At 54.3% G+C, this 27,424-nt stretch overlaps 4 protein-coding genes across 7 annotated transcripts; 2 read left to right on the top strand and 2 right to left on the bottom strand.

Moving 5' to 3' along the window:
- Positions 1 to 192: 192 nt before the first annotated feature.
- CDCA3 (cell division cycle associated 3) lies at positions 193 to 3,051 on the bottom strand. 2 transcript variants are annotated; one of them, XM_037514439.2, is made up of 6 exons: positions 2,685 to 3,051; positions 1,860 to 2,034; positions 1,454 to 1,583; positions 887 to 1,174; positions 666 to 769; positions 193 to 541 (listed from the first exon to the last, which is right to left on the bottom strand). In XM_037514439.2, the coding sequence occupies exons 1-6, from the start codon at positions 2,702 to 2,704 to the stop codon at positions 389 to 391; spliced, it is 870 nt and encodes a 289-aa protein (XP_037370336.1). In that variant the 5' UTR covers positions 2,705 to 3,051; the 3' UTR covers positions 193 to 388. The 2 variants fall into 2 exon arrangements, with proteins under 2 accessions (XP_037370336.1, XP_054552442.1); XM_054696467.1 differs by lacking the exon at positions 2,685 to 3,051 and adding an exon at positions 2,237 to 2,273.
- USP5 (ubiquitin specific peptidase 5) lies at positions 2,849 to 15,486 on the top strand. 2 transcript variants are annotated; one of them, XM_037514436.2, is made up of 20 exons: positions 2,849 to 3,266; positions 5,944 to 6,069; positions 6,331 to 6,394; positions 6,584 to 6,717; positions 6,873 to 7,018; positions 7,280 to 7,464; positions 7,826 to 7,920; positions 8,619 to 8,812; positions 9,525 to 9,596; positions 9,905 to 9,992; positions 10,122 to 10,247; positions 10,747 to 10,900; positions 11,188 to 11,362; positions 11,915 to 12,003; positions 12,509 to 12,631; positions 13,182 to 13,325; positions 13,396 to 13,541; positions 13,757 to 13,910; positions 14,181 to 14,265; positions 14,854 to 15,486. In XM_037514436.2, exons 1-20 carry the CDS (start codon positions 3,057 to 3,059, stop codon positions 14,945 to 14,947), a joined length of 2,604 nt encoding a protein of 867 aa, XP_037370333.1. In that variant the 5' UTR covers positions 2,849 to 3,056; the 3' UTR covers positions 14,948 to 15,486. The 2 variants fall into 2 exon arrangements, with proteins under 2 accessions (XP_037370333.1, XP_054552441.1); XM_054696466.1 differs by having other exon boundaries at positions 12,509 to 12,700.
- Positions 15,487 to 16,352: 866 nt separating this feature from the next.
- TPI1 (triosephosphate isomerase 1) lies at positions 16,353 to 19,712 on the top strand. Its single transcript, XM_037514434.2, has 7 exons — positions 16,353 to 16,599; positions 17,744 to 17,867; positions 17,981 to 18,065; positions 18,138 to 18,270; positions 18,561 to 18,646; positions 18,903 to 18,990; positions 19,103 to 19,712. Exons 1-7 carry the CDS (start codon positions 16,374 to 16,376, stop codon positions 19,219 to 19,221), a joined length of 861 nt encoding a protein of 286 aa, XP_037370331.1. The 5' UTR covers positions 16,353 to 16,373; the 3' UTR covers positions 19,222 to 19,712.
- A 76-nt stretch (positions 19,713 to 19,788) lies between these two features.
- On the bottom strand, positions 19,789 to 22,168 carry SPSB2 (splA/ryanodine receptor domain and SOCS box containing 2). 2 transcript variants are annotated; one of them, XR_005125826.2, is made up of 4 exons: positions 22,095 to 22,168; positions 21,139 to 21,882; positions 20,558 to 20,714; positions 20,162 to 20,189 (listed from the first exon to the last, which is right to left on the bottom strand). XR_005125826.2 is itself a non-coding variant. In XM_037514435.2 (3 exons), the coding sequence occupies exons 2-3, from the start codon at positions 21,797 to 21,799 to the stop codon at positions 20,062 to 20,064; spliced, it is 789 nt and encodes a 262-aa protein (XP_037370332.1). In that variant the 5' UTR covers positions 21,800 to 21,882; positions 22,095 to 22,168; the 3' UTR covers positions 19,789 to 20,061. The 2 variants fall into 2 exon arrangements, 1 of the variants encoding a protein (XP_037370332.1); XM_037514435.2 differs by lacking the exon at positions 20,558 to 20,714 and having other exon boundaries at positions 19,789 to 20,189.
- Positions 22,169 to 27,424: the final 5,256 nt, after the last annotated feature.

Raw genomic sequence — 27,424 nt, 5'->3', positions numbered from 1 at the left:
AAGAATATGGGTTAAGTGATAGCTAAGGCCCTAGAGGCAAACATTTAGGGAGAACAAGAGGAAAGAGCCACAGACAGAGCTCTGCATAAGACCAGGATTTAGGGAGGTGATGAAGAGGCGCGGTGGTGAGTGGACGTGGGCTCAGGCCAGGGAATACAAGCTCCCCAGTGCGAGGGTCAGATGTTACACTTTGAAAAAAAAAAAAAATCATTTGAAATTATTTCCTTTAATACACACAAGAAACACGTAAGACACAAAAAAAGCTCAATAAAACTCTCATAGTTGGTAGTTGAGGGGGAGTTGAAGAAATCGAGCTTTTCCAGTCTCCCAGGGAAAGAAGGGCTGAGAGGGCAGCAAATATCTCTAGGCTCAGTGGCAGCCCCCGGGGCTAGTTCTCCACCACAGGGAAGTGCTGATTTTCCTTGTCATGTTCCTGTCTTTGCTCCCACGCTCGTCCTCCCGTTTTCGGACGTCCTATTCCCAAAAAAGTCCCTTCCTTTAGATCTCGAACATTTTCACTCAGGGGTGAAGGCCGTTTACCCTGCAAAAGGCAGCGTTTGAGGGAGGGAAGGAAGGGAGGTTGTTCCCAAGGAAGATCCCAGTCAAAGGACCTCCCACCCTCTGTGCTGGATTTCCTAGTGATAGCTTTCACCCTCTCCCTTTACCTGTCGTGACGTCAGGGTTCCGGGGGAGTTGTCATCCTGCAGGATGCTGAGGGGAGATCTCCCCAGTACCTTGCCTTTTGGTTTCCGTCTACCGTACTTAGAACCTAGAATGAATAAGGACCACAATTAGGGGCTTATTGTTTATCTTCTTACAGCTGAGGTCATTATCCCAGAACATCACCCCAATATCTCTTCCCTATATCTTGCCGTCAGTTCTATACCTGAAGATCTGGGTGTCTCAGGTTCTCTGAAGGACTTATCTGAGCCCTGGTTGGCCACTGAGGTATCTGTGGGCAGTCCTGTTTCCTCCTTGCCTTCCTGCTTGGAGGGCTCAGTCTCGCTCCAAGGTGACATCTGGTTCTCAAGGGAAAACTGGTTGCCCAGAGGCAAGTCCAATCCAGAAGATGTAGGTGTCTCCATGGGCACAGCAGGTTCTACGGTAGGGTTAAATTTGGAGGCTCCATTCTCAAATACTTCACTCAGCTGTTTCATCAGTGGGTTTGGGGGCTCTAGAGGGAAGAAGTGAAACGAGACAGTGACCTTCTGATACAAGTTATTCAATGAGGAGGAAACATACCCAGCAGCCTTAGGATTCATGCCCAGGTGGGTGAGGGGTTGGGGGAGAAATCAAGATAAGAGGGAGCAAAATATTGAGAAGAGAATGAGATGGGTCTGGAGCAGAAGGATGGAGGCTCCTCTAAGAAGGCGCCCTGAGAAGATGGTTTTATTGGCCCCACCCAAGAATACTAGGTGACAGCTTATCAAAATTCCCTGGGCTCAGCACTCACCACCGCTGCTGGTCTTCATAGGTGTACGTGCAATGCCAAGGGTAGGAGAGCGGGGATCAGAATCCAGGGCCTGATTTGGATTCTCCAGTTGCTCCTCTACGCGGGGATTTGGCTGTGGAGAGCTCTCCACCTGTCAGGACCAAAGGCTAGAACAATTCTGAGCTCTGACTCTTCCCCCAGGTCTCTCACCTCAGGCTGATGATATTCGGGGCAGCAACCGTCACGGCCCTCAGACTTTCAGCCTACCCCGCCCGGATTGAGAAGGTAGAAATAGGGCCTCAACTGAACGTGGGGGCTGGGGGCGGGGCGGGGCGGAAGACGTGAGACCGTCTCAGAATCAAGTTAGGCAGAGGCCAGGAATTCAGCTTCTCGCCCTCTCCCCCCACCCGCTCCCGCCCCCGAGTACCTGGATGGGAGTGCGCAGGATGCCGGCGCTGGGTGAACGCGGGTCAGCTACTCGGGCCAGATGCTTGTTGCGCAGCGGAGGCCCCACTGGAGTGACTGGGACGCTCTTGGCTGAGCCCATCTCAATAAGGAAGAACAGGGCGAGGCAGAGCCCGGCCCCGGCGCGGAGGGGATGCCTGCGAGAAGCGACTCGGGTGTCAGTCCTCACCGGGACCCGGACTGCAGACCCCCCATCATCCCAGTTCCCGGCTAAGCAGCCTCCGGACCGCTGGGCTGGAGGCCGCTGCGGGGAGAGCGACGGAGGCAGTTGACAGGGGCCTCCTTCGGGCCGCTCGGGCCCTCGAACTTCCTCGGCCAACCAATACTCTAACCACTTACCCGGCCCCAACTCCAAGCTGTGGGGGCACACAGCTCGAGCTGAGCGCCCCAAACGGCGTTTCAAACCTCCCGCCACGCCCCCTGCCTCGATCCCATTGGCCGAGTCGACCAGGCCTCCATAGGCCCGCCAGCCGAGGCCCGCCTCAGGGAGGAAGCCATTGGGCTGGGCGGACGCCCATCATGGCGGCCGTGGGGCCAATGGGCCGCGGCTGGGCCTGCCAGGATGACGCCTCCTCATAGGGCGGCTTTTGCTCCGTCTCCGGCTGAGAGCCGCCCGCCTGATTGAGCGCTTCAGTGTCAAAACCAAATGATTTGACTTAAAAACCAGTCGTGAATTATTACGCTCACAAGCGTAGCTCCAGCCGGAGACGGAGGGGAGGCTTTCGCCCAGGCCGGGCCGTCAGTCAGCCTTATTGGTCGACGGAGTTAGCAGTCACTCGACACTAACCCTCTCCAGCTCGGCCTCATTGGATAAACCTTTTCAAACACCAGGAATACAGCTGCCCTTCTACTTTCCGATTGGACGAGTCCTCGGGAAAGTTTCTGAGACTGATTGGTTTAAGCAACCGTCAGTTTCTGCTTTTCAATGGAAGGCACGCGAAGGGCGCGGAGGGGCTCCCGCAGCCCGAGCAGCCGAAACCCCCGGGCCCGCCTCGCCGCTCTACAAGCACTCAGCCCTGGAGTTGTGGGATTGGTTCTCCCGGCCATCGATTGCCTTAGAGGCGCTTTTCATTGGCGTTGGGCGGAGCAGGGCAGAGGGCGGAGCGCTCGTCGGCAGGCTGGGTCCAACTGCCATTCTCGCGCGTCTTCCCTTTAGCGCATGCACCTAACGAGTAGCGCTCATTGGACGGCCAGAGTAGGGGGTGGGGGACTAGGAACGGTGGGAGCCGCTGTGTGTGGAGGAGCAGCTGCCGGTGTCATGGCGGAGCTGAGTGAGGAGGCGCTGCTGTCAGTATTACCGACAATCCGGGTCCCTAAAGCTGGAGACCGGGTCCATAAAGACGAGTGCGCCTTCTCCTTCGACACACCGGTAAGCCCCTTCCCCACGCCCGCAGCGAGCACGACTTGCTTCCATCGCCCTGGTCATTCTGCCGGGGCCTGCAAGGCTTGGGCTACCGCCTCCGTGCGATGCATCATGGGACTTGTAGTCTTCCACATTACTCGCTGCCGTTGCTTTTAATTAGCCGAAGCTGGCATGTGACTACCGCCCCCGGAAGCCATCGCGTCCGCCTCGCCGGCCCTGGGTCTCGTGGAGGATTGTGGGGATTGTAGTCGCTCACTTTCTTCATTGCCGTTCTAAACTAGAGGCGCAACACGACCGTCGGACTACATTCCCCAGGCGGCCCCTGCGAAACCTTGGGGGTTGGCCTTGCCTGTCGCGCGTGGCTCTCCGGGTTTTGTAGTCTTGTGTGGCAGGGATGGAGGCGACCCCCCCCCCCACTGTTCTGGGCCGGGTTTGGGTTTGGAGGGTGGGAATTGCAGTTCCTAGGCGCCTAGTGGTCTGGAAGTGGCCGTCAAGAAGGCTGGTTCTGAGAAAGACCGAGTTGGAGAGCCTCCACCCAAGGCTCATGTGGACAGGGGGCGGGGAGGTGGGTGATAGGGAGGGGAGGAAGAGGAGAGGAAAGCTCTAATCGTTTCTCCTTTGAGGTGAACTGTGGCCGCAGCCCCCTCTCTTTCTGCCACTTATCACAGTGAGCAGAGGAAACCCTTTTTAAAGTATTTCCAGAGAGATGGTTTCTTTCTTGGAAGATATTAAGGCCCCTTTTCCATCCAGCTCCCACTCTTGACTAGTTAGACAAAGCCACCACCCACACCGTGCTTCACGTTTTGCAGGCGCCACCCGGTACCACCCTTCCTGCAGTTCTGCCTTCCTGGGTCACCCTCAAGCAGAGACAAGCCTCCAACCAGGCCAGAGCCTGAACTGAGAGGGCAGTAGCCTGCTTTGGGACCCGCCCCCTGCCCCCCCCCCCACCAGCACTCCTCCCCTCCAGCCGCTACTGGGCCCTGCCCTGGGTGTTTAGCCAGACCAGCTCATGGCCTGGAAAACTGCAAGTCAGAGTGGAAAAGGCTTGGTTCATGCATCACCAGTGCTGAGGATAGCAGCATGATCTAAGGCCCAGTTCATCACTGTGATTTGTGGTTTACTCGGGGTGCTGGGCTTTGACCTGCGCCTCAGACAGTGTGCTATTTCTCTGAAGTCTGGCTTCGGCAGAGTGAAAAGAGGACTGTTCAGAGCAGGGCTCCTGGGCAAAACTAGCAGCTTTTATTTCCTACCCAGCTCCCCCATGCCTCCCAGTTCACTGCATCGCTTGGCGAAGCACCTTCTTTCTCAGGTGGTACCAACAAATATAGAAGTCAGCAGGTCTGTTTTACACTCCTCTCTCCTTAGCAACCACTTGGAATAATCCAAAAGAAATGTTTGTAATCTTACTGCACTCTCCTTCTCTCACCCCAAGGCAAGAGATCTAGTGGCTTTGCTGACCAACTTTTGGCATATCTGATTATCTTCAAATTGGATTCATGGTTGAAAGAGAGCTTATTTGACTTCCCTGGTGAGAAATGCTCCACTTGTTCATGAACCTTGTAATCCACATTGTTGTGGGAATTGGTGCAGAGCAATCTATGGGACCAAGAACTGCCTCAGATGGTACCCTATTTTAAACATCACAGTGGAGAAATTTTCAAGACCTCTGGGACCTTTATTTCAGGAAGATGCCTGTTGTCGCTCATAACCATAGCGCTGAAAGGAAGCCTCTGTTATTTCCTTTTCTGTCTTCTCCCTCACTGTTCACACTGGTAGATTTGCTCAGTTTGGAGGAAGTCCATCCTCCCTTTTCGGCCATGATTTAGGGTAGACTCTTGTCTTTTCCCCATTTTATTTTCCTGGATTATTTGTGTTCCAGCTATTTCAGCTAGATTATTCCAGGAAATGAGTGGCTTTGAACTTGGAGGTTGATGGGTCTGCAGTGGGGATTATAGTTCCTGGTCAGAGGGGAGGCAGCAGGGTAGTGGCTGCAGAATGCGTCTCGTGTCTGTCAGACTGGGTCCAGGTTTAACTGTGAGCGCCACACAAGGCAGTGTTCCCTGAAGCCAGGCTCCAGCAGGAGAGGAGGGAGAAGACTCAGGGTGCACCAGTGTCTACTATCTCCCAGAGGATGCCAAAGGAAGGGTCTGGACTGGCTGGCAAGCGCAGGGGTTGGCTGTGCTTCTCAGGTGCTGGAGTCTCTTCTCCTCTGGTCTGGAAAGTTTTCTGAATCCTGGAGATCAGGTGGGGCTTGGCAGGGTCTCCTGGTTCAGGTCCAGTGTTTGACATGCAGATCTTTCCTTTCCCAGCAAAGGACCCTTTTCCCTTCTGCGTGCACTCTTGGGCACAGAAAGTCTATGGTACTTTGGTTCCCATTTACTTTCTGTATATCTTGGCTCTGGAAAACAGGTAAAGGGAGTTCTCTGTGACTGGTTAGAGGCCCAGCCCAAAGAAGGAACATGAATGGTGACCCATAGGTGTTGCTCAGCATCCTGGCGTCCTTGCTGATTTGATTGTTATCAAAGTCTTATTTGGAAAGGAAGAGGCTGAGCCTCATTTCAGGCCCTAAAAGGCTAAATAACTTGCCAGGAACCTCACAGTGACTTTCTTCTGGAAGCCAACAGTTTCTGACCCCAGGGCTTGCTTTCATCCTCTGTTTCCTCCCTTGCCTCTTGTCCTGCAGGAGTCTGAGGGTGGCCTCTACATCTGCATGAACACATTCCTGGGCTTCGGGAAACAGTATGTGGAGAGACATTTCAACAAGACGGGCCAGCGAGTCTACCTGCACCTGCGGCGGACCCGACGCCCGGTAGGGACAGGCGAGGCAAGGCCTGGGGATATGCAGATACACCCCACTGAGTGCCCCTTCAGATTCTCTGTTCCATTCTGGCCTCCTGTAAGCCTTAGTCTCCCCCTTTCACCTGTTTCTATTGGTGCCATTAAAACTCAGCACAGGTATTTTTTAGCTCCATTCTCTTTTGAAATTAACTCACTCCGTGCCCCCCCATCCTCCCCATCTGTCATCTCCTTGGTGCTCACTGCTGATCCTGCCCTTCCTGCCTCATTGCAGAAAGAGGACACCACTATAGGCACCGGAGACCCGCCCCGGAAGAAGCCCACCCGGCTGGCTATCGGTGAGCACCAGCCCAGCCCTGTTCTCCTCCTGAGCTGGTCTTCCTGTTCTTGGGAGTGCTAGGAAAGCAGCTAGAGCCTGATCCTGCCCTATGGCCCCAGTGCTCTGCAGGGAACAGGTGAAGTGTCGTGTCAGAGGAGGGACATTACCTGTGGCAGTTTCCTATTTTCCCTCTTCTCTGTTTCACCAGGTGTTGAAGGTGGTTTTGACCTCAGTGAGGAGAAGTTTGAATATGATGAGGATGTGAAGATTGTCATTTTGCCAGATTACCTGGAGATTGCCCGGGATGGGTTGGGAGGACTGCCTGACCTTGTCCGAGATCGGGTATGACTACCTTTCGGCCCAACCACAGACTCCAGGGCAGACAGGGCCAGAGCAGTGACGTCCTGAGCCAGCACTGAGAGAGCTGAAAACGGAGGGGATAGAGGGCAGGTGGTGCCGGAGGTTAGATGCTGTCTCTGACCCTCTGCTTCCCCCAGGTGACCAGTGCGGTGGAGGCCCTACTGTCCGCCGACTCAGCGTCCCGCAAGCAGGAGGTGCAGGCCTGGGATGGGGAAGTACGGCAGGTGTCTAAGCATGCCTTCAACCTCAAGCAGCTGGACAACCCTGCTCGAATCCCTCCCTGGTGAGGCCTCGCCCTTCCACCTTGGGGTAGAAACCCCAGAGCAGGGGCAAAGAGGCCCTAACTGGGGTATCTAATGAGAGAGAGGGTCAGGGTCGGGAGCAAGACAAGGAGGGAGATTTGGGGGAGATGAACAAAGCAGGGGGATGTCCAGAAGAAAGGAGAAGAAAGCACTCTTGACTAACTGGGGGCCTCCAGAACCCCATCTCTACCACTCCCATCCCCTGAACCCCTCTTCCACTCATTTCCTTCCCTCTGGGATAGTGGCTGGAAGTGCTCCAAGTGTGACATGAGAGAAAACCTGTGGCTCAACCTGACAGATGGCTCCATCCTCTGTGGCCGACGCTACTTTGATGGCAGTGGGGGCAACAACCACGCCGTGGAGCACTACAGGGAGATGGGCTACCCGCTGGCCGTCAAGCTGGGCACCATCACACCTGATGGAGCTGGTACATCCCTCCCCGCCGCTGACGTGTTTGTGCTGTTACTTGCTTAGTAGGATACAAATAACGCATGAATACATCCTCTTGTTAGCAGTGAGGCTAAAACTTCAATTGATCCCCGCAGTTCCAGTCCCCTTCCTAGAAGTTACCATCACTATCTGTTTAGTGAGCACCTTTCCAAATCCATCATACCTTTGTACCTTCTCTACTGGGGTAGAGTGGCAATTCCAGCCCTCAGCCTGTTTCACCATCTTCCCTGACAGCCAATCCCAGGAGGCAGCCCCACCAGGACCCCTGAGGGCAGGGGATGGGTTGGTGGCCAGGCCACTCCTAACCCCCTCTGATGCCACTCCTACCCCTGTCCTAGATGTGTACTCATATGATGAGGATGACATGGTCCTGGACCCCAACCTGGCCGAGCATCTGTCCCATTTTGGCATCGACATGCTGAAGATGCAGAAGGTGAGACCCCTCCAACTTCAGATTCTTTTCCTTCCTGTCCCTGTGAGTGAAAAGACCCCTTGTCCTTTTCTGAGGCTCAGGGAGCATTTTGGAGTGAGCTCCCACAACTAACCCAACCCCCAAGATAAGTGGGCTTGCTTTGGAAAGCTTTCTAAAGTCATTTATTCCTTCACTGAGTACTACAGAGTACCTACTAAGGGTCAGCCGCTCTGTGAATGAGACCGGCATGGCCCTTACTTTCACAGACTTCAATTCTAGATGGAAAGGCAGATGCTGACTTAAGAAAGTGAATAACTTTGTGATACGATGGGTGATATCAAAGAGATGAGGTTTTCCACAGGGGTTACAGCTGGGTCCCCGACCCAGTCTAGGGAGTCGGGGAAGCTTCTGTGAGGAAGTGAGGCTTGCATAGAGATGTGAGGGATGAGGCGGGGTCACTTCAGGATGGAGAAAAAAACCTGCAGGTAGAAGGAATGGCATTCATTTCCTTCTTGGTTCAGGTGGAGGCTGGTAACTAAAGGCTTCTGGGGCCATTGCTCATGTCTCCGGAACTTGGACTGGGTGCTCTCCAACACGCCTCCCATGGGAGAGCCCAGGACTCGTCAAATTCTAGGTTCCAGGAGGTGTCGTCCTAGAGAGATCCTTGTACAGAATACAACAACAAGTCTCACCCTTCTGACCTGCCCCTCCCCCTGCAGACAGACAAGACCATGACTGAGTTGGAGATAGACATGAACCAGCGGATTGGCGAATGGGAGCTGATCCAGGAGTCAAGTGTGCCCCTGAAGCCCTTGTTCGGGCCTGGCTACACCGGCATCCGGAACCTGGGTAACAGCTGCTACCTCAACTCCGTGGTCCAGGTGCTGTTCAGCATCCCTGACTTTCAGAGGAAGTGAGTGGTGCCTTCTCCCCCGCATTGGCCCCTTGGGCCTGCACCCCTCATATCCCAGCTCCTCCAGGCTGCTAGCTCTAGCTCTTCAGCATCCTTAGTGCCTCTGCCTTCTGTCTCAGTCTTAAGAGTAGTTCCTGCTATCCTGTGGCTGGTGTGCTATGAGGGGAGCAAGTTAGAACTGTACCCCATTACCCAGTCACATACAAGCCCCACTGATTGAGCAGGACACCAAATCCCAGGGCTTTCCCTGGTGGCCTGATGACTCGGGTGAGCAGGTGGTCTTTATTTTAGGCTAATGACATCAGATGGACATCTAACTTGGACATGTAGCAGGGGTGGGGGCTTGGGGACTTTCAGCGAGAAGAAAGGTAGGTTCTCAGCATAAGGAGTTTACCGTCTCATTGGGAAGGACGTGATATGTATGTGGAAACTTAGACAAGTTCTGCTCAATAGAGTATGACTGTATCCTTCCCCAGGCTACATTCCTCTGCCTCTGGGCTCTCAGGAAGAGGGCCAGGACAGAGTATCTGGGGACCCTGCATGCTGCCTGAATTGAGAAAGGGAGGATGGGCTGGTTTCTGGAAGGAAATAGACCCCAGGGTTCCACCACATTTAACTTCCCACTCTGGAGGGAGTGTAAGCACCGAGCTAGGAGAGAATTGCTCCCTTCCCTTTTCCCAGGCCAAAGCCCCTGCAATTACCCTTCCTTTAGGTATGTGGATAAGCTGGAGAAGATCTTCCAGAATGCCCCGACGGACCCTACCCAGGACTTCAGCACCCAAGTGTACGTAGCCAGGTCCTGTGTACAAGGACCATTGAGAGACTCGCAGCCTATGTGCTTTCTGTTCTTCTACATTGCTGCCTGGAAGGGGCAGCTGTTGCGCCCCTGGCATTTGAAGCTTTCAGATGGTTGCCCTCTGGGCATGCTGTCTGCCTAGAGTTTGGTTCCTTTGGAACCTAAAGTTTTCGTATTTTAGAGAGTTGTTGAGGAGGGCCATGAGCAGGGGTTGAGTCGGGAAGAACAAGTAGAGAGAGCTGGCAGACAATCATTTGTTGATTAAAGCCCAATGGGTCTCTTGGATGTTAATGCAGGGCCAAACTGGGCCATGGCCTTCTCTCAGGAGAGTATTCCAAGCCAGCCCCAGAGTCAGGCGATGGGGAGCAGGTGCCAGAACAGAAGGTGAGTCTGGGACTCTGTCCCTTGGGGCTCTGGAGTTTTCCTGGGAAACTGAGTCTGGGGGATGGCTCAGGAAGGCTACCTGGTAGCCTCTTGGACCCTAGCTGAGTTTGCTGCCCTGGCTCTGCCTAGGAAGTTCAAGATGGCATTGCCCCTCGGATGTTCAAGGCCCTCATCGGCAAGGGCCACCCCGAGTTCTCCACCAACCGGCAGCAGGATGCCCAGGAGTTCTTCCTTCACCTCATCAACATGGTGGAGGTAAGGCTGGGAAGATGGCAAGGGGTTCCCCTCTCACACTCCTTCCATCCACCTTCTTTTGAGTCCCTCCTTCCTCCTATCCATTTTTTATGATCCTTAAACGAGCCCCGCCCCTGTAAGCTGACGGTCCCCACGTACCATGTACCCAGCCATCCCTGTGTGTAGCACCTGCCTCTGAGGGGAGCAGTAAGGCCCAGTACTGATCCTTCTACTTGACGGCTTGCAGCCTCACGGAGGATGCACCCACAGAACATGACATGAGTAGCCTTACTGCTTGTAAAGAAAAATACACAACTTGCCACCATGTCCCTACAGTGTGGTGATGGGGCCAGAACTGGGGAGGGGAAGTGATTAATTAGGGATGGCTTCTGCTCACATCCCATGCCTCTTAGTGGTAAGTCTCCTTCTACTCCCTTCTCCCTGACCCCCCAGTGACCCTTTCAGGCCCCCATTCCGTTCCCTGGCTGCCCAGATCACCCCACCTGCCTCTGTTCCATAGAGGAATTGCCGGAGCTCTGAAAACCCCAATGAAGTGTTCCGCTTCCTGGTGGAGGAAAAGATCAAGTGCCTGGCCACAGAGAAGGTGAAGTACACCCAGCGAGTGGACTACATCATGCAGCTGCCAGTGCCCATGGATGCGGCCCTTAACAAAGGTAGCTGCTCTTGGCAAGGCCTGGTTGTGCACAGCGTCTGAAGTCTATGAGAGACTACCACGCAGCCTGCTCCCCCGCCCCAGAGCTCGGAAGTGGGGCCATCAGGGTAGGCAGGAGTAACCTAGCCCACAGCTTAGAACTGCTCTGGGAGACAGGCCAGATCCTATACGGATGTGTGTTGGGTGGGTTGGAGGCGGGTACAGGAACTGACATAGTCAGACGAAGAGCCAGGAGTGGGAGGCTAAGGCAGTTCCTCTGAAGGATCCACCCACCAATTCTGCCCCCAGAGGAGCTTCTGGAATATGAGGAGAAGAAGCGGCAGGCTGAGGAGGAGAAGCTGCCACTGCCAGAACTGGTTCGGGCCCAGGTGCCCTTCAGCTCCTGCCTGGAGGCCTATGGGGCCCCTGAGCAGGTGGATGACTTCTGGAGCACGGCCCTGCAGGCCAAATCAGTAGCTGTCAAGTAAGTCTTATTGGTAATCCCAAAGATACCTCTGCCACCTCCTCACTCCCTAGTTCCTTTGTGGCTGAATCTTAGGCTTACATCAATTGGGGCTGGTGATCTGGCCCCGAGGGAACCCGGGGCAGTAGTGGGGGTCACTTGGATGATTACTCTCCGTTACCTTGTCCTGCCCCTGCTGCTCCCTCCTCTCTCCCTGCCCAGGATTACTTTTAATGCAGCTTCTCGTCACTCCCTTAGTTCCGGCAGAGCACAAGTGTCAGTGAAGGACAGATTGGGGTCTCTAGCAAATGGCCTTACTCAGTGGTCGTCACAGGCCTGAGGTCTGAAGGAGTGCTTTGGTCCCAGGGGTTTCAGCCCTCCGCCCCTTTACCTCTCCCACTCATAAGACAGCCCTCCTGCCTTCATTGTTGCTCCCTGTCTGCAGATGCTCGGAAGCCTGCCCAGGGCCAGATATAAATGTGGAGCATCTTTTGGGCTCTGAGGTCTTCTGCCCCTGAGGCTGAGCTGCAGGGCGAGGGTTTCTGGGTACCAGGATATTCTCTCTTCCCCTAGGACCACACGATTTGCCTCATTCCCCGACTACCTGGTCATCCAGATCAAGAAGTTCACCTTCGGCTTAGACTGGGTGCCCAAGAAACTGGGTATGGTGGCTGGGATGAGCGAGGGGGGTGAAACAGAAAATGCCAGAACACAAAGGGCCTTGACACATGTAAACTAGTGTTTCTCAAAGTTGCCTCTGAAGAGGGAAAAGTTACATTAGATGTTTCAAAATGCACCTTGTTGAAAAAGCACTAGGAATATAAAAGCCCTCTTTCATGGTATAGATAACGATTTACAACATTCCCCGTTTCATTTTTATAACTGGTAAGTGCTTCCATTTTGGTGATCTCGAGACTTCTCAGGAGGCTTCAGGAATGTGAGACCTGCTGGTTTAACCCCATTCCCCACAGTTTAAGCTCATTCTGTTGCACACGCTGGAGCCATGGCTCAGTGGTGGTGGGTAGAGGATCTGTCTCCTGGCTTGCAGGCCCACAGTTACTTTTATTACACGGGATCCTGAGAGTCCCAGAGTGGGGCGGGATTGAGACATGGGGCAAGGCCTGGGGAGCTGTTGAGGTGACCCTTTGCCTGCCATTCCAATTTCAGATGTGTCCATTGAGATGCCAGAGGAGCTAGACATCTCCCAGTTGAGGGGTGCAGGGCTGCAGCCTGGAGAGGAGGAGCTGCCCGACATTGCCCCACCCCTGGTCACTCCGGATGAGCCCAAAGGTAGCCTTGGTTTCTATGGCAACGAAGACGAAGACTCCTTCTGCTCCCCTCACTTCTCCTCTCCGACATGTTAGTGACTCTTCTTCCTGCCTGTCTCTTTTCCTTGCTAGTGGGGGTCTTCCCTGCCTGCCTCCCCTGACCCTGTCCTTTGTGTTTCTCCTGTCCTCCCTTTCAAATCTCCTCTGCCCTCTTGATGGGTGGGGATCACCCAGTGCACTGAAGCCAGATTCTCTGCGTAAATGGCAGTAGCACTGGCAGTTGCCTGTCCACCCTGTTCCCTCATTGGTCGGAGTCAGTGTGTCATACTCCAGAAATGGTGCTCATTTTGTGACGGTGGGAAAGGGCGGGGATCCTGGGGGATCTTCACCTTGATTCTTTATCTTCAGGATCCTGGACCCACGTTGTGTTGTGTTGTCGTCTTAGTTCTGGGAGAAGGTGTCAGGCAGCCCAAGAGAAGTGCATGGAGGGGGAGGGGGTTTGGGTGGGGTTGACCGGTTGGCCTGTGGGCTGGAGAAAAAGCCAACCCAGGACCACCCTTCTCCCCCCACAGCACCCATGTTGGATGAATCTGTCATCATCCAGCTAGTGGAGATGGGCTTCCCCATGGATGCCTGCCGCAAGGCCGTCTACTACACGGGCAACAGTGGCGCTGAGGCTGCCATGAACTGGGTCATGTCACACATGGACGATCCAGGTAGGCCAAGTGGAGAGCGGGGCGGGACCCCCCTCATCTCCCAAACACTTCAACTCCTCCATATCTGCAGATTTTGCCAACCCCCTCATCCTGCCCGGCTCCAGCGGGCCTGGCTCCACGAGTGCAGCGGCTGACCCACCTCCAGAAGACTGCGTGACCACCATCGTCTCCATGGGCTTCTCCCGGGACCAGGCTCTGAAAGCACTGCGAGCCACGGTAGGGGCCGACCCCTCCAAGGATGAGGGTCGTTGGGAAGAAAGGGGTGGGAGTAAGGTCCATCCGTTGTGAGCAAGACCAGAGACCACCAGCGTGGTATGGCCTCGCCTGTAACTCCACCCTTTTGTGGCCATGATGAAGGAGCTGAGGCTCTCACAGGTGCTTTTCTTGCCCCTGAACCTGTTAGAAAAAATAGCTCCTCCCCCTTCTCCAAGAACAATAGTCTAGAACGGGCTGTGGACTGGATCTTCAGCCACATTGATGACCTGGATGCAGAAGCTGCTATGGACATCTCGGAGGGCCGCTCAGCTGCTGACTCCATCTCGGAGTCTGTGCCAGTGGGACCCAAAGTCCGGGATGGGCCTGGAAGTAAGTGTTCCCGGGCAACAGGAAGGACCTGGCAGAATCCAGGCAGCTACTGCAGATCCATATTCCAACACAGATTTGCTTCCCTGAGGGCTTGGAGGGTTGGGAGCTTCTAGCCACTAATGTGACTTCTGCAGTGGGATTCTGGGAAAGCCTTGGCTCCAATACATGCCACCCGGAACTCCTGTCCTGAGTTTGAGCCATTTGTACCCTTGGACTGTCGCCTGGGTTTCCTCATTGTCTTCTCTGCCCTCTGTCTCCCTCCCTCCCTAGAGTATCAGCTCTTTGCCTTCATTAGTCACATGGGCACTTCCACCATGTGTGGTCACTATGTCTGCCACATCAAGAAGGAAGGCAGGTGAGGGACTGGCGGTGTGCATTCTGAATGGGGAGTGGGGATGGGAATCCATGGGGGCATTCTGGAAGCCACTGGAATATTTGTGGGAGAAGGGAAAGGACTGCCTGGTTGGGGCGCAGCCATACCATAGCCCGAGAGCCTAACAGTAGGATGGACAAACTCCAGCCCAAGGCTGAATCCAGCTGTCTGCTTTTGTAGAGTTTTCCTGAACATAGCCACACTTACTCATTGTCTGTGGCTGTTTTCACAAGTCATGCGACTGTTTTCACACATCATCGCTGTCAGAGACCAGATGGCCAGCAAACCTGAAATATGTACCACTCAGTCCTTAGAGAGCTTGCTGAGCCCTGCCTGCCAGCATGGCAGGAGGGAGTTGTAGAGATACTAGAGACCAAGAAGGGAAAACAACCTTTGTTGGGTGGGGATGCTCTCTTCAAACAGGCTTTGGGAGTTTGGGGACCCAAGCCAGGGATGTTGGGAGCTTTTGAATCAGTGGGAGGGGTGTAGGGACTGGGTGAGAGACTAAGCTGCTGTGACTTGGAATGCCCTCTTGCTTCACCCTGATCTATCCCTTCCGGGCTTCCCCAGGTGGGTGATCTACAATGACCAGAAAGTGTGTGCCTCTGAGAAGCCGCCCAAGGACCTGGGCTACATCTACTTCTACCAGAGAGTGGCCAGCTAAAAGCCTGCCCTGGCCCTTACACTGAGGGCAGGGGACGGACCACCTGGCCTGAAGGATGGACTTCAGCCCCCCTGCTCTGTACCCTTTTTCTTTTTGTCCCCAGCAGCAGGGAAGAAGCTAGAGGCCATAGGAGAATGGCCAAGCAAAGCAGAGGAGCACCAGAAAGACTTTGGGGATAGAGCAGGAAGGGGCCGGAGGGGCCGGCTGCCTGTCTGTGAGGAGACTTTGTTGCTTTCCCCACCCTTGAACCCACAGTGCTCTGCTTCTCTGTCCTCCTGCCGGGCCCCTGGTGTGGAGGGGGGCTTATTTGTGTGTGCGTGTGGGTGTAGCTTTGTGCAACCTCTTCCACAGGAGGGACATTTGTGCCTCCCCTCCCCCTTTGTGTTTGCTCCCTGTGTGGTTGGGCATTGAGGGATTCGAGGGAATGGGGGACACCCCCCCCCCACCCTCCTGCCTCAGTCTTTCCCCACCTTGTCTTTTCCCTGTCTTTCTCTGGAAAATGCCAAAATACTACGATGTGAATAAAGGTACAGTGGCTAGCTGGTGTCTGGTACCTTGGGAGACACTTCTCCCTGGAACTTGCAGGAGGGGCAGGAAACGCTCAGGCCTACCCCCTCCATAGACAGTTCTCTGGGCGTCACCCCATGGGGCTCTGGGGACGTGAGTGTGAGATGAGCTGTGGTGGAAAGGAAAGCCACGGGGTGGCAGGGGGAGTGGAGGGGTTGGTGACAATGCAATGGAAAGATGGGAGTGACGAGCCCTTGCAGCAGGCAGACGAGAGGCCCAAGTGGGTATTTCCCAGCTGTCCTTCATGGCCTGGCCTCCAGGCCTGCCGTGTAGCTGGCCTTGGTCAGCTGGAGCCAAGTGTGGGATATCCCAGGGGTGGTGGGTGCTGCAGGTTTCTGGACCGTTTTCTTAGCTGCAGTCTCCATATCATCAGAGCCCTTTCCTCCACCTCTGACCCTTGTTATTTGCCCAGTAAAGGGCTAGACTTTCCCTGGGTGGGTCAAAGGTGTCTGTTCAGCAATCAGGGACACAGTGCCTGGGCTGGGGGAAGGGTTCTCGCTTCCAGCCTTGGAAAGGTGTCCCTCAGAGTGTCCCAGCCAGCACTTGGCTGAGGCCAAGGTATTCGAGTGGTCGGTGGGCCTGTTAGCTCCCTTAGGACCCTCCCTCTGGCCCCGGGTTTGGGGGGCGGGGGGGGGGGGGGGGGTGGGGGGGTGCTGTAGTCGTGAGGTGGGGGTTCTCTGCGCTCCCCGGCTAACAGTTCGCGCCGCCTCCCGAAGTCAGGCAACGGAGGCCGAAGTGATGGAGCCCCCGGGTGCCCCTAGAACGTTGCGGCAATAAAGGGGGTAACGTCAGAACCTTGCAACACCAGGCGGCGGGCGGGGCCCGGGGGCAGGGCTTCTGGGCGGGGGCCGGGCTAGCCATGGCGAAGGGCCGGGAGGAGGCGGAGTTCTGCCTGCGGGCGCTCTATATAAGCGGGCAGTGGCCGCGGCTGCGCGGTGATACTGACCTTCAGTTTGCCGGCTGCAGCGCCATGGCGCCCTCCAGGAAGTTCTTCGTTGGGGGGAATTGGAAGATGAACGGGAGGAAGAAGTGTCTGGGGGAGCTCATCTGTACCCTGAACGCGGCCAAGCTGCCGGCGGACATCGGTAAGCCCTCGCCGGGGAGGGGCGCGGGGGTCGGGGGAGACCGGGCGAGGCAGCGCCCTCTCCCGAGCTCTGAGCCAGTGGCCACGGGGACCCGTGTGCAGGGGTGTGGGGACGCCGGCTGGTGGGGGTCCGGGCATGGACCCCGCGGCCCCGGCCCCGGGGGTGTGTCGACGAGAAAGGCGGGGCCACATGAAATGGTGCCCTCGGACCGTAAGGCGGGAACGGACTCCTGGGCGAAAGGCGAGAAGGCGGCCCAGGGTGCAGGCTGGGTTGCGCCAGCCGGGAGCCCGGGCAGGAGCGGGCCTCGCCCCGGGGGCCGATCGGGAGAGGCTGGCTCGGCCGGCAGGGTGGGGGAGGAGGCCGAGCCTGCGCGCGGGCTCCCGGCTACCTGCCCCCGCGGCCGCGGCCTCCGTGCGCCGCTGCACGTAGCCGGAGACTCCTCCCCGCGCCTCGCCGGGCAGCAGAGGCCACCCGCCCGGCTGCCTTGGTCCCCCCAGCTACCCGCTGGGGGGAACTGAGCGGGTAGGGACTGAGCGGGTGCCACACAGGCTGGGCCTTTGGGGATCCAGGATGAACCCTCAGCCTGGAAACGGGAAGGCGTGAGGCCTCGATGAGCTAGGCAGTTCCCTGCCACCCACAGGCAGAATCCTGTCGTCAAGGAGTCCTTCCCCTCCCGCCCACCTCATCACACAACTGCCCACCTCATCACATGGGCCAGATCAAAATAGGAATCCCTTTCTGCTTTAGTCCCCAAAGACCCCCAACGCAACCCCTAGGAGTTGGCCATTCTGCACTTGCTAAAACCCCTCGCCTGCCTTTCCTGGGGGAAGTGGGGATTGGGCTATTTTAGAAGAGAGGCCGGGTTGGCCCCCAGAGAATGCTGAGTCTAGGAGGTGTCCAGGCCCAGAATAGCCCGGGAAATCGGAGCCACAGCTGTCAAAAGTGCAGAGGGCAGGGTGAGGACCATGGCTCCTGGACTTGGGTGCAGGCCCAGCTGGGGCTGGGAAATGGACACAGATTATCTTGCTGGGGAGAATGGGGAGGCATGCAGAACTCTGAGAGGGGATTAAAGCTAGGGGGCTCCAGAGTACAGGATGGAGTCTGAAGAATGTTCTCATTCCCTGTGCCACCATCTCCTCCTCAGAGGTGGTTTGTGCACCCCCCACTGCCTACATTGACTTCGCAAGGCAGAAGCTGGATTCCAAGATTGCTGTGGCTGCACAGAATTGCTACAAAGTGACTAACGGGGCCTTTACTGGGGAGATCAGGTGAGATGCAGGTGGGAGAGGTGTGGCAGGGAGAACCCTGCCCTCACTCCTTGCTGAGAGAAAAGCCACAGGTTGGACCCCAGGCTGAACCTTGGCTTTATCTCTTCCATTAGCCCTGGTATGATCAAAGACTGTGGAGCCACGTGGGTAGTCCTGGGACACTCGGAGAGAAGGCATGTCTTTGGGGAGTCAGATGAGGTTAGTAACCAGGGAAGGGAACAAGATGCCTTTTTCCAAGAGGGGTGTCTCACCGAATCTGTTCCTTAACAGCTGATTGGGCAGAAAGTGGCCCATGCCCTGGCAGAGGGACTGGGAGTAATCGCCTGCATTGGGGAGAAGCTAGATGAGAGGGAAGCTGGCATCACTGAGAAGGTCGTTTTCGAGCAAACCAAGGTCATCGCAGGTATGTTTGGAAAAACAGACCTTTGAACCTAGCCTGGACCAGAGAGGCCCAGAGGGTGGGGTCAGATGCCCTGCAGCCTAACTTGATCCCAGGCTGATACTGGAAAGGAGGAGGGTGAGTGAGGACCCTTGCATCCTCCTCTTCACTTCTGCTCCTGCCCCTGCTGGTATAGATGCCATTTGAGATTCCTTCAACAGCCACCGGGGGGCAGAAGACGGCCGTTCTTCATTCCCCTGGGGAAGGCTGGGTTGGCCTTCCTGTTCATCCCCCCTCTGTGATCTGTCTGGCAGATAATGTGAAGGACTGGAACAAGGTTGTCCTGGCCTATGAGCCTGTGTGGGCCATTGGGACCGGCAAGACTGCAACACCGCAACAGGTACTCAAGCCCAGCCGCCCTGATCTCCTACTCTGCTTGGTAGAACTGGGTAGCCACAAACACCGCCTGGGCCAACCCTTATTTTAAAGACAGGAGTCCCCAAGCCCAGAAAAGGAGAGTGACGTGACCAAAGACATCCATTCCAGGGCCTGGTATTTGGGCTCGGATCCCAGGGCACTTGCTTTTCTCTTCTGGTGCCAAGTTTTCCCACTCAGAGTGAAGGTAGAATCTTACTTAGTCTGGCTTCTTGTTTTAGGCCCAGGAAGTACATGAAAAGCTCCGGGGGTGGCTGAAGTCCAACATTTCGGATGCAGTGGCCCAAAGCACCCGCATCATATATGGAGGTGAGTTCATCTGGCTCCAGCCTGAGGGGAGCTGACTGAGAACTAGACTGAGCCTCAGGGATGGAGTGTACCATCCCATCCCTGACAATGCTTCTCTTACCTCCTTCCCCAGGTTCTGTGACTGGGGCAACCTGCAAGGAGCTGGCAAGCCAGCCCGATGTGGACGGCTTCCTCGTGGGTGGTGCCTCCCTCAAGCCCGAATTCGTGGATATCATCAACGCCAAACAATAAGCCCTGTCCATCTCCCCTGCCATTCCAGCAAGCCAGGGACTAGGTAGCACAGAAGCCAAACTGCCCCACCCACCCCCCTACAAGCTTCTGGTGGTGTTGCCTGCCCCCTCTTGTGGCCTAATCCAACTGTACCTTCCTTCACCCTTTACACCTTACCCTGGAAAGGTTGGGACCAGGACAGTTCCTTCTCCATTACGGTATTGGTTGGAACTAGAGGTCACCAACGTGGCTTCTCCTTGGCTGACAAGTGGAAGGGGTGGCGTTTACTCGCAGGTCCCTTCAGTCCCCAGTGAAGGCAGGAGAGAGAAGCCATACTCCTCTCCCATCTCACACCATGAGGCTATGGGCTGAGAGTTAACCCTGTCCTCCCCATGAGGCCAGGGTGCCACCCTCCCATGGTGCCAGCGCCTGTGTTGTGTTTGTCAGCAGCCCCGCGGGTGGGGGAAATAAACACCTGGCACTGAGCCTTGTGGTCTGTCCTTCACTGTACTTGCGCTTTAAACTCCCTTTTTCCTTTTTAAAGCAGCCACAGGACTCTTGTGCAAAAAAAAAAGTACCACAAACAGGTTTCTAGAACCACACATTCTTACTATTTTTACTTGAAAAAATGTCATTCGTATCAGACTGCCAGAGTCTTGCCAAACAGCTCCTTCCCCTCTTCCACCCCTCTGGGTGACTCTGGGGTTGTTGAGCTCCCCAGAGCTTGGGGTTGGGGGTAGGGGCTCAGCCTCGCCTCCCCCCACCTCACTGGTTTCAAGTAGCTGGTCTCTGCCAGCAGTGCCTCCTCCCCCCAGGGGAGGGGTGATGTCAGGTCCCCTGCACATCTGTGATTCACAAGGGTCACTGGTAGAGCAGGTAGCGCTTCATGGCGGGGGGCAAGGGTAGAGCAGAGACCTGGCCAAGCCGGGTGTCCCCCAGGGTACGGCGCACACACAAGCGGCTCAGGTGCAGAAGGGAGTGTGGCTCCGCTGGGAGAGAGAAGGAGGGAAAGTAAGTCGGGGTGTAGCCACCAGCCAAGAGACCCTCAAATTACCAACTCCTACCCAGATGCCCTGCTGCTTTCCTGCTTCCGGTCTGCTCCCACCTTGACTGAGAGGGACATTGAAGGTAACTACAAGTGGTACATCTGCTCTTGGGGGAAGGGATCACAGATGTCACACATCCCCATTCCTTTTCATCCCTGAGAGTGGATGGTGAGGTTCCAGCTATAGCCCCTGAGCTACAGGCCAGGGCAGCCCTGACAGTGGGAGCGGTGGGCCTTGGAGCAGAGGCAGTGAGGTGCTAGGAAGGCTGGCCCTCCTCTGCCCACTAATTGTTCCTCATGGGTGATAGGAACCTGTGCTGGAGCCTGCAACTGCAGAGAAGAGTGAAGTTCAATCAGCTCAGGCCCTGGCCCCATCAGTTCCCGATGAAGTCCCCACCCTTAGGCTCTGCCTCCTCACTGCTCTCCTTCCTGGTGCCCAGGGCGTCAACAGCTCCTTCCTGGGAGTTGACTGAGGGAGTAGATATGTGTCAGACAGGTCAGAGCCTGGGGAAACAAGCACAACCCCCAGGAGCCTGGCACTGCTGGTCCTCTTGCTTTTGGACTTGTACACCCAGTCCAGGACCCATTTGGCCTTTTTCTCTTGCTCCAGGGGCTGACAGACCTCCTGCAGAACCCAGGTCCCTCCATTTTGAGGGCTCTTGCCCTTACTGGCAAGTTGCTCTTCCAACCCTCACTTTTACCTCTATTGCTGTTGGGAAGATTAAATTAGGGAACCCCTGTGAAGAGCCTCTACCACTCCTATGGCTGAGAAGGGGGGAGAGGCAGGTCAGAAGAAGGTTCATTCCCTCTTTTCTCGTAAGGCCTTCAGCTTCCATCCCCAACCACAGCCACCAGCGACAACACACTCTCCCCACACCTACCCCAGGCCTCACCTCTCCTTTCGCCCAGGTAGCTGATGCGGACCTGGCACTGGCCCCAGACAGCGCTTACTGCCGGATAGAGGGTCCTACCCTTCAGGCCGCGGAAGGCTGCCCCCAGGTAGGTGCCCCCAATAGCGTAGCCCAGCGTCCCCTCTTCCATGTCCAGAACCACCATCAACCTCTCTGGCACCTCAAGGTGCTCACCCTGAGGTCTGGCTGGATATTGGGGGGCCCCTGGCCCCTTGCTCTGATGGTACAGTTTCCCCCGCCCAATGTCCCAGCCCCAAGACTCGCTATTGCTGCCCAGCAGCGCCGCATAGTGGTCAGCCTGCAGCGGGGCCAGGGCCGTGGCCACGCCTACCACGGCGTGGGTGCCCCTCTGCTCCGGGGGCCAGCTGATCTCCCAGGCGTGCAGGCCCCTCGAGTAGCCTCTCTTACCCCGGGCCCCATCAGTGCTCTGGGCCACGGGCCGTCGCTCAAAGCACAACCCCCCTTCCTTGACCTCGATGTTCTCTGAGCAGTCCTTGGGGTTCCAGCCGTGACGCCGTTGTGCCCCCAGGTCAGGAGGGGGCGCAGACAACAGCTCCTCCAAGCCTTCGGGACAAGAGAGGTCAGGGTACAGGGCCTGTGGGGTGGGGGTGCTGCTGCCCCCTGCCAGGGCCGACTGGCCCATGAAGCTGAGGAGCTGGAGTACTCCCGAAAGGGTCTCGCTGGTCTGTCTCTCTTCTGGAAGTTGAGCTCCCGTTCAGGATCGACCTGGCGCGGACGGGGGAGAGAAGGGGTGAAGTGCCGGCTCCTGCGTGGGGCTCATTCCCCGCCTCAGCCCACAGCCCCCCTCCTCCCTCTGCGCGACCCCACTGCTCCTCACCCTCACCCCATCGGTCACCGGTCTCCCGAGACCGCCCGCTTTGGGCCTCTCCCAAGGCCATCCTCCCTGCCCGCCCCGTGCCCCCGTCACCGCCCCGAACCTCGCTCGGCTCCCGGGCCGGGAGGTCGCCAGGCCGCAGCAGGAGCCGGGCCCCGAGGACCAGGCGCGCCGGTACCGTCGCTTCCGCCTCCAGCGCCGCCCCCGGCCTCGCCCCGCCCCCGGGCCCGCCCCCACAGCGCCCTCAGGCGGTTAACCCTGTCGTCGCCGCCGGGGTCGCGCCCCACCCCGAGGCCACGCCCCTCAGGGGGCCCCTCAGGGGCGGTAACATCTGCTGGGGCCGCAGCCGAGGAGCGCTCGACAGCTGAGGACAGCCCCGAGCGCCGCCCCCGGGGAGCCGCCTGCCGAGCGGTTAGCTCTGGCCCTCCCCGCCGCGGCCATCCTGAGGCCCCGCCCCACGGGGGCCCCGCCCGACGGTTAACCCCCCTGCGGCGGAGGGTGGGCGCCCGGGCAACACGAAGGAACCCTTTGATAGAATCATCACTTGGGGATCCCTTTGAGGCACCCGGACAACCAACTCCTGAGCCCCTGGGGATGAGCTGACGTCTGTTTCTGTTCCCCTGGGATTCTGGGTCCCTGTTTCTGGGCTGGGCTCCTTCTGTCCCAGTTGAGTCAGCCTGTTCTGTCTCAGAGGCTCTGAGCTCTTGTGTGTCCAGCTCTGAGCCTTGGGTGTCACAGGTCCCCGTGCTGTTCTGGTCTTCCATGCCCACATGCCTGCCTGCTTGGTCTCATTTGGTAGAATGTAGTGGTCAAGACCGTGGGTGTCAGGGAAACTGTGCCCTCAGTAGCTGTGTGAGGGATGTTGGGGAGGTTGCCAAACTTCTAGAAGCCTGTTTTCACTCAGGCAAAATGGAAATAACGATGGTATTTACCTCATGGGGTTAGAGGTAAAGCTCTTAGCACAGAGCTTGGTACCTAGTATGCACTCAGTAAACGTAGCTGTTATGATTTATTTAACCTTTGTAAGTGCACACTATACTATAGAGAGGCAAGATAATACAACAGCAAAGTATGCTGGCCAGGGAGCCAAACTGACTGGGTGACTACTTGAAGGCCAGGATGCAGCCGACCTTGGGAAATTACTTAACCTCCTGGTCCCTGTAAAACAGATGCTGTTAGTATCTGCTGCATAGGGTGTAGTGCAGATTCGATGAAGCTGTCAGTGCTGTGTATGTAAAGCTCTTAGGAAAGTTTCTGACTTGGGCCTCCCTGGTGGCGCAAGGGGTTAAGCGCCGCACTATGAAACAATCCACAGCTTCTGCAGCATGAGTTCTATCCCCGACCAGCCAGGGAGCAACCCACATGCAGCAGGCCTCTGCACAGCAGACCTCTCCTGACTCATCCACTGCACCCCTCAGCAGTGTATTTCAGTCAGTCTGCCTGTTCTGCTCCCCACTCTGTCTCTGGTGAATTCTCTCACCCCCCCACACCTCTGGCCTGTACCCTAGCTTTTGTATTCATAAATAAATAAATCTTTAAAAAAAAAAAAAAGGAAAGTTTCTGACTCAAATGAAATTATTTGTGCTAAGCACTGAAGATTAGTGAATCCTCAAAGTTACGAGGACATTTATAAAACTGGTTATCATAGTCTAACACTGGGCTGAATCTAAGACTTAAGAGTTGGCCTGAGGTATGGTTCTAATAGGACTGGATTGAGGCTTCTGTGTGTAGAAGGCATTCTAAACAGAGGTATGTGACAAGCTGACGTAAGTGGAGCCATTTTAACATAGAGCCTGGGCAGTCGCTACAGAGAACTGCATTACTGATCTTGCTTGACTGGGCCAAAGACCTCTGGATTGGGTCAAAGATCTTTGGACTGGGCCAAAAGCAGTTGTTTTTAAAAATTGTCAAAAACACAATTTCTTGAGCAGTCATCAGGATCTGGAGGACTGAAGATCATTAACTTTTTTGTTAAAGACTAAAATCAGTAACCAATTATGTGTAGCCAAGAATTTCAGTTTATTAGCACCAATGAATTCTTTTAAAAAATAATAAAAGAAGACACCTCATCTTCCTCTTTACTTCCCTTAGAAATGCCCTTTTTTGCCCCTCCTTGAAACACTATTTGGTGTCTGTTCAAATCTATGTCCCTGTATTGCAATTCCTTGATCCCCAAATAAACATACTTTACCTTTTTAATTACCTCCTGAATTTGAGGTTGGCAGAGGAGTCACCAAGAGGCAGTAGGTGGGCTTAAGGAAGTTCGAAGATTTCAAGGTTGCAAAACTGCAGCAAGAAGGGAAGCAGGGCCTCCCTGGTGGTGCAAGGGGTTAAGTCTCAGCACTATGAAGCTATCTTCAGCCACTGCAGCAGCAGTTCATCCCTGGCCAGGGAGCTAACCCACATGGCACAGCAGACCTCTCCTGTTTCACCTGCTGCTCCCCTCTGCAGTGTACTTCAGTCAAACTGCCTATTCTGTTTCCCACTCCATCTCTGGTGAATCCTCTCACCCCCTACCCCACACCTCTGGCCTGTATCCCAGCTCTTGTATGCATAAATAAATCTTTAAAACAAAAAGGGAAGCAGACACACAACAGGGAAGTTTGTGTCAGATCACAGAGGTCTTGGGGGTCAAATTAAGGAATGCAAAATGTATCCTGTAGGGCAGACTGGCAATGGGGTACCCATCTGAGAGAAGCATGGTCACTCATTTTAGTATAAACCACCCTGGCAGCAGTGTAGAGGTAGCTTAAAGGGAAGCAGGACTAGAGCAAGGAGTCTGGTTCCAGGAGCCCATATAACAAGTGCCATGAGGCTGAACTAGAGCAGTAGAAGTAAGAATGAAATGCAGTCACGAAACACTCGTGAAATTGCAAGATTGGATGGCTGATTAAATGATGAGGCAAGGGAAGTCTTTCCAGCCTAAAAGATTTTGTTGGAAGGTAGGTCTGTGAGCCCGTAGTTAGTGAGAGTTAAGAAATTTTCCTGTTGGACCTCCCTGGTGGCCAAGGGGTTAAGTCTCAGCATTGTGAAGCAATCTGCAGTTGCTGCAGCATGAGTTCCATCCCTGGCCTGTGATATAACCCACCTAGTGCAGCAGACCTCTCCTGTCTTGCCCGCTGCTCTCCTTAGCAGAATATTTCAATCGGTCCTCCTGTTCTGCTCCCTAATATGTCTTTGATGAATCGTCTCACCCCCCTACACCTCTGGCCTACACCCCAGCTCTTGAATGCATAAATAATAAAATTCTTTTTTTAAATAATAAAAAAGCAATGTAAACTATCTTTTCATGTTGGGGAAAGTATGTTTAGGATTTTAAGGGTTTTTTATGGGCAAGGAAGTCAAAGTAATTGTTCAAGTGTCCTAGCAAATGGATTGTGGAGACCTTGTAGAAGAAACTGAATAACCTTTTCTTTTTTTTAGAGGACAGTGCTGATGCTGTCCCCCATTACTATAAATTATGTAATGGAGTTTCTTATATTTGGGGAGTAGGGGTCAGCACACCCAGAGTGCAATGAAAACCACCTTTCTAATCATGGCATCTCCCCTGCCAGTAAGTATTGAAGAATTTCTGGAGAGTCACAGAGAAACACTAATAAAAAGTTGGAGGAACTGACACAGTTATCCCCAGAAGAGAAAGGTATGATGAAAAGCATGGGAAGACCAGCTCAGATTTCTTCATACATTTGAAATGTTCCAGGCTACACAACACCTACTGATCTATTTTCTGAATACAATCCCTGTGTGGCAGAAACCTGCATTTTGCTTGTGGTTGATTAAATCTATAGTATATTGTAATTCCTTATAATCCAGCAATTCTGGTCTTCAGTATGCACCCAGCAATAATGAGGCCTCAGAGAGATTCAATAGTGTACAGAGTAGCATTCCCTATAATAGATAAAAAGTAGCTTTCTCTATCATAACAGCTTAAAAACTGGAAACAAATGTCCATTAACAGTAGAATAAATTGTTGCATTTCCATGCAATAGAATACTATAAAACAATGAAAAGAATGAGCTGTTTCATGCAACAACATGAGTGACTTTCTCTTATATAATGCAGAAAAAAAAAGTAAGTCAGACATGAAAGAATATAGGTTATATGGTTTCATTGATATGAAATGGAAGAGGCAAAGAGAATCTATATTAATAGAGGCCAAATAGTTATACCTTTAGGGGTGTAATGTCAGGGAAAGGGCAAAGAGCCTTATGTGTTGCTGGAAATGTACTTGATCTTTCTGGTGGTGGTCACACAGCATTAAATATGTAAAAATTCATTGCGTGGTTTGAGATGAGTGCACTAACTGGCAGTACTGAAGAGCTTCCAACTCATTGCCACATTCAGAACAGAGTCACATCCATGGCTCTAGAAGCCAAGGAGGAATTTCAGCTTCATATATGTGGTTTTGAAATGGCAAATCATGCTTACATCAGGAAAGAAAAGGACAGGGGTGTTGTCAGAAGACTGAGGTTTCTTGCTAGCACGCTCATAGTGTGTGGTACCTCAGAGTGGTGCTATTCTCTGTGATCAGCAACCCTGAGGTCTTACTTAACTTTCAGAACTGCAAAACCAAATCAGGAATCCTGTTGCAGTTACCCAGAACTTGGCCAGATGTTTTTTCTTTTGGGGAAGTGGGATCTATAACCTTGTAGAACATGTCTTGCTTTATTAAATACAGAGTTAATTCAGTTACTCCGCTACCACAAGAAGGACAGGTAATCTTGGGTCATTAATTGCTTTCAAACTAGGGCCTTGTGCTTCTAAATTGAAGATACAAAAGCAGGGACCTCCCTGGTGGTGCAAGGGATTAAGTCGCAGCACTATGAAGCAATCCACAGCCACTGCAGCACAAGTTTGATCCCTGACCAGGGAGGGACAGGCGCATGGCGCAGCAGACCTCTCTTGTCTCGACTGCTGCTCCCCTCAGCAGTGTATTTCAGTCAATCTGCCTATTCTGTTCCTCACTCTGTCTCTGGTGAATCCTCTCACCCTACACACCTCTGGCCTGTATCACAGTTCTTGTATGCATAAATAAATAAATCTTAAAAAAAAAAAAAGAAAATGTAAAAAGCAGGTGGGCCTCCCTTTCTCCCATGAGAAGACCCCAGCCTTATTATATTCTGGAAGATAGCCCTTTAGGCTGGTAATTCTTTTCAGTACCTCTGGGTGGGTTTGGTTGCCTGTTCCTCCACAGATACAGCCTCAGAACAGTTTGTACATTTCTGAGGTTGAAGTGGTTTCTAAAACTTACGTCATTCTAGGCTGGGTTTGAAATCTTTCTATTTGAATGCTGTTTTCTCTTACAGAGGGGGTTTGAGAGCAAGAGCTTTTCTTTTTTCCTCCTGTCAGGTTTTGCCATAGTAGGCACATATTTCTGGTTCATTTCTACCAGGCATAAATGTAGTGCTTTTCAGTCTTCATTAAAGACATATA

This window comes from Talpa occidentalis, unplaced genomic scaffold, assembly GCF_014898055.3.
Source record: "Talpa occidentalis isolate TD23 unplaced genomic scaffold, MPIMG_talOcc4v2.1 talOcc4.16, whole genome shotgun sequence".
Taxonomy (NCBI): Eukaryota; Metazoa; Chordata; class Mammalia; order Eulipotyphla; family Talpidae; genus Talpa; species Talpa occidentalis.
The sequence above is the reverse complement of the archived record's forward strand: the minus strand, read 5'-3'. Positions and strand labels throughout refer to the sequence as shown.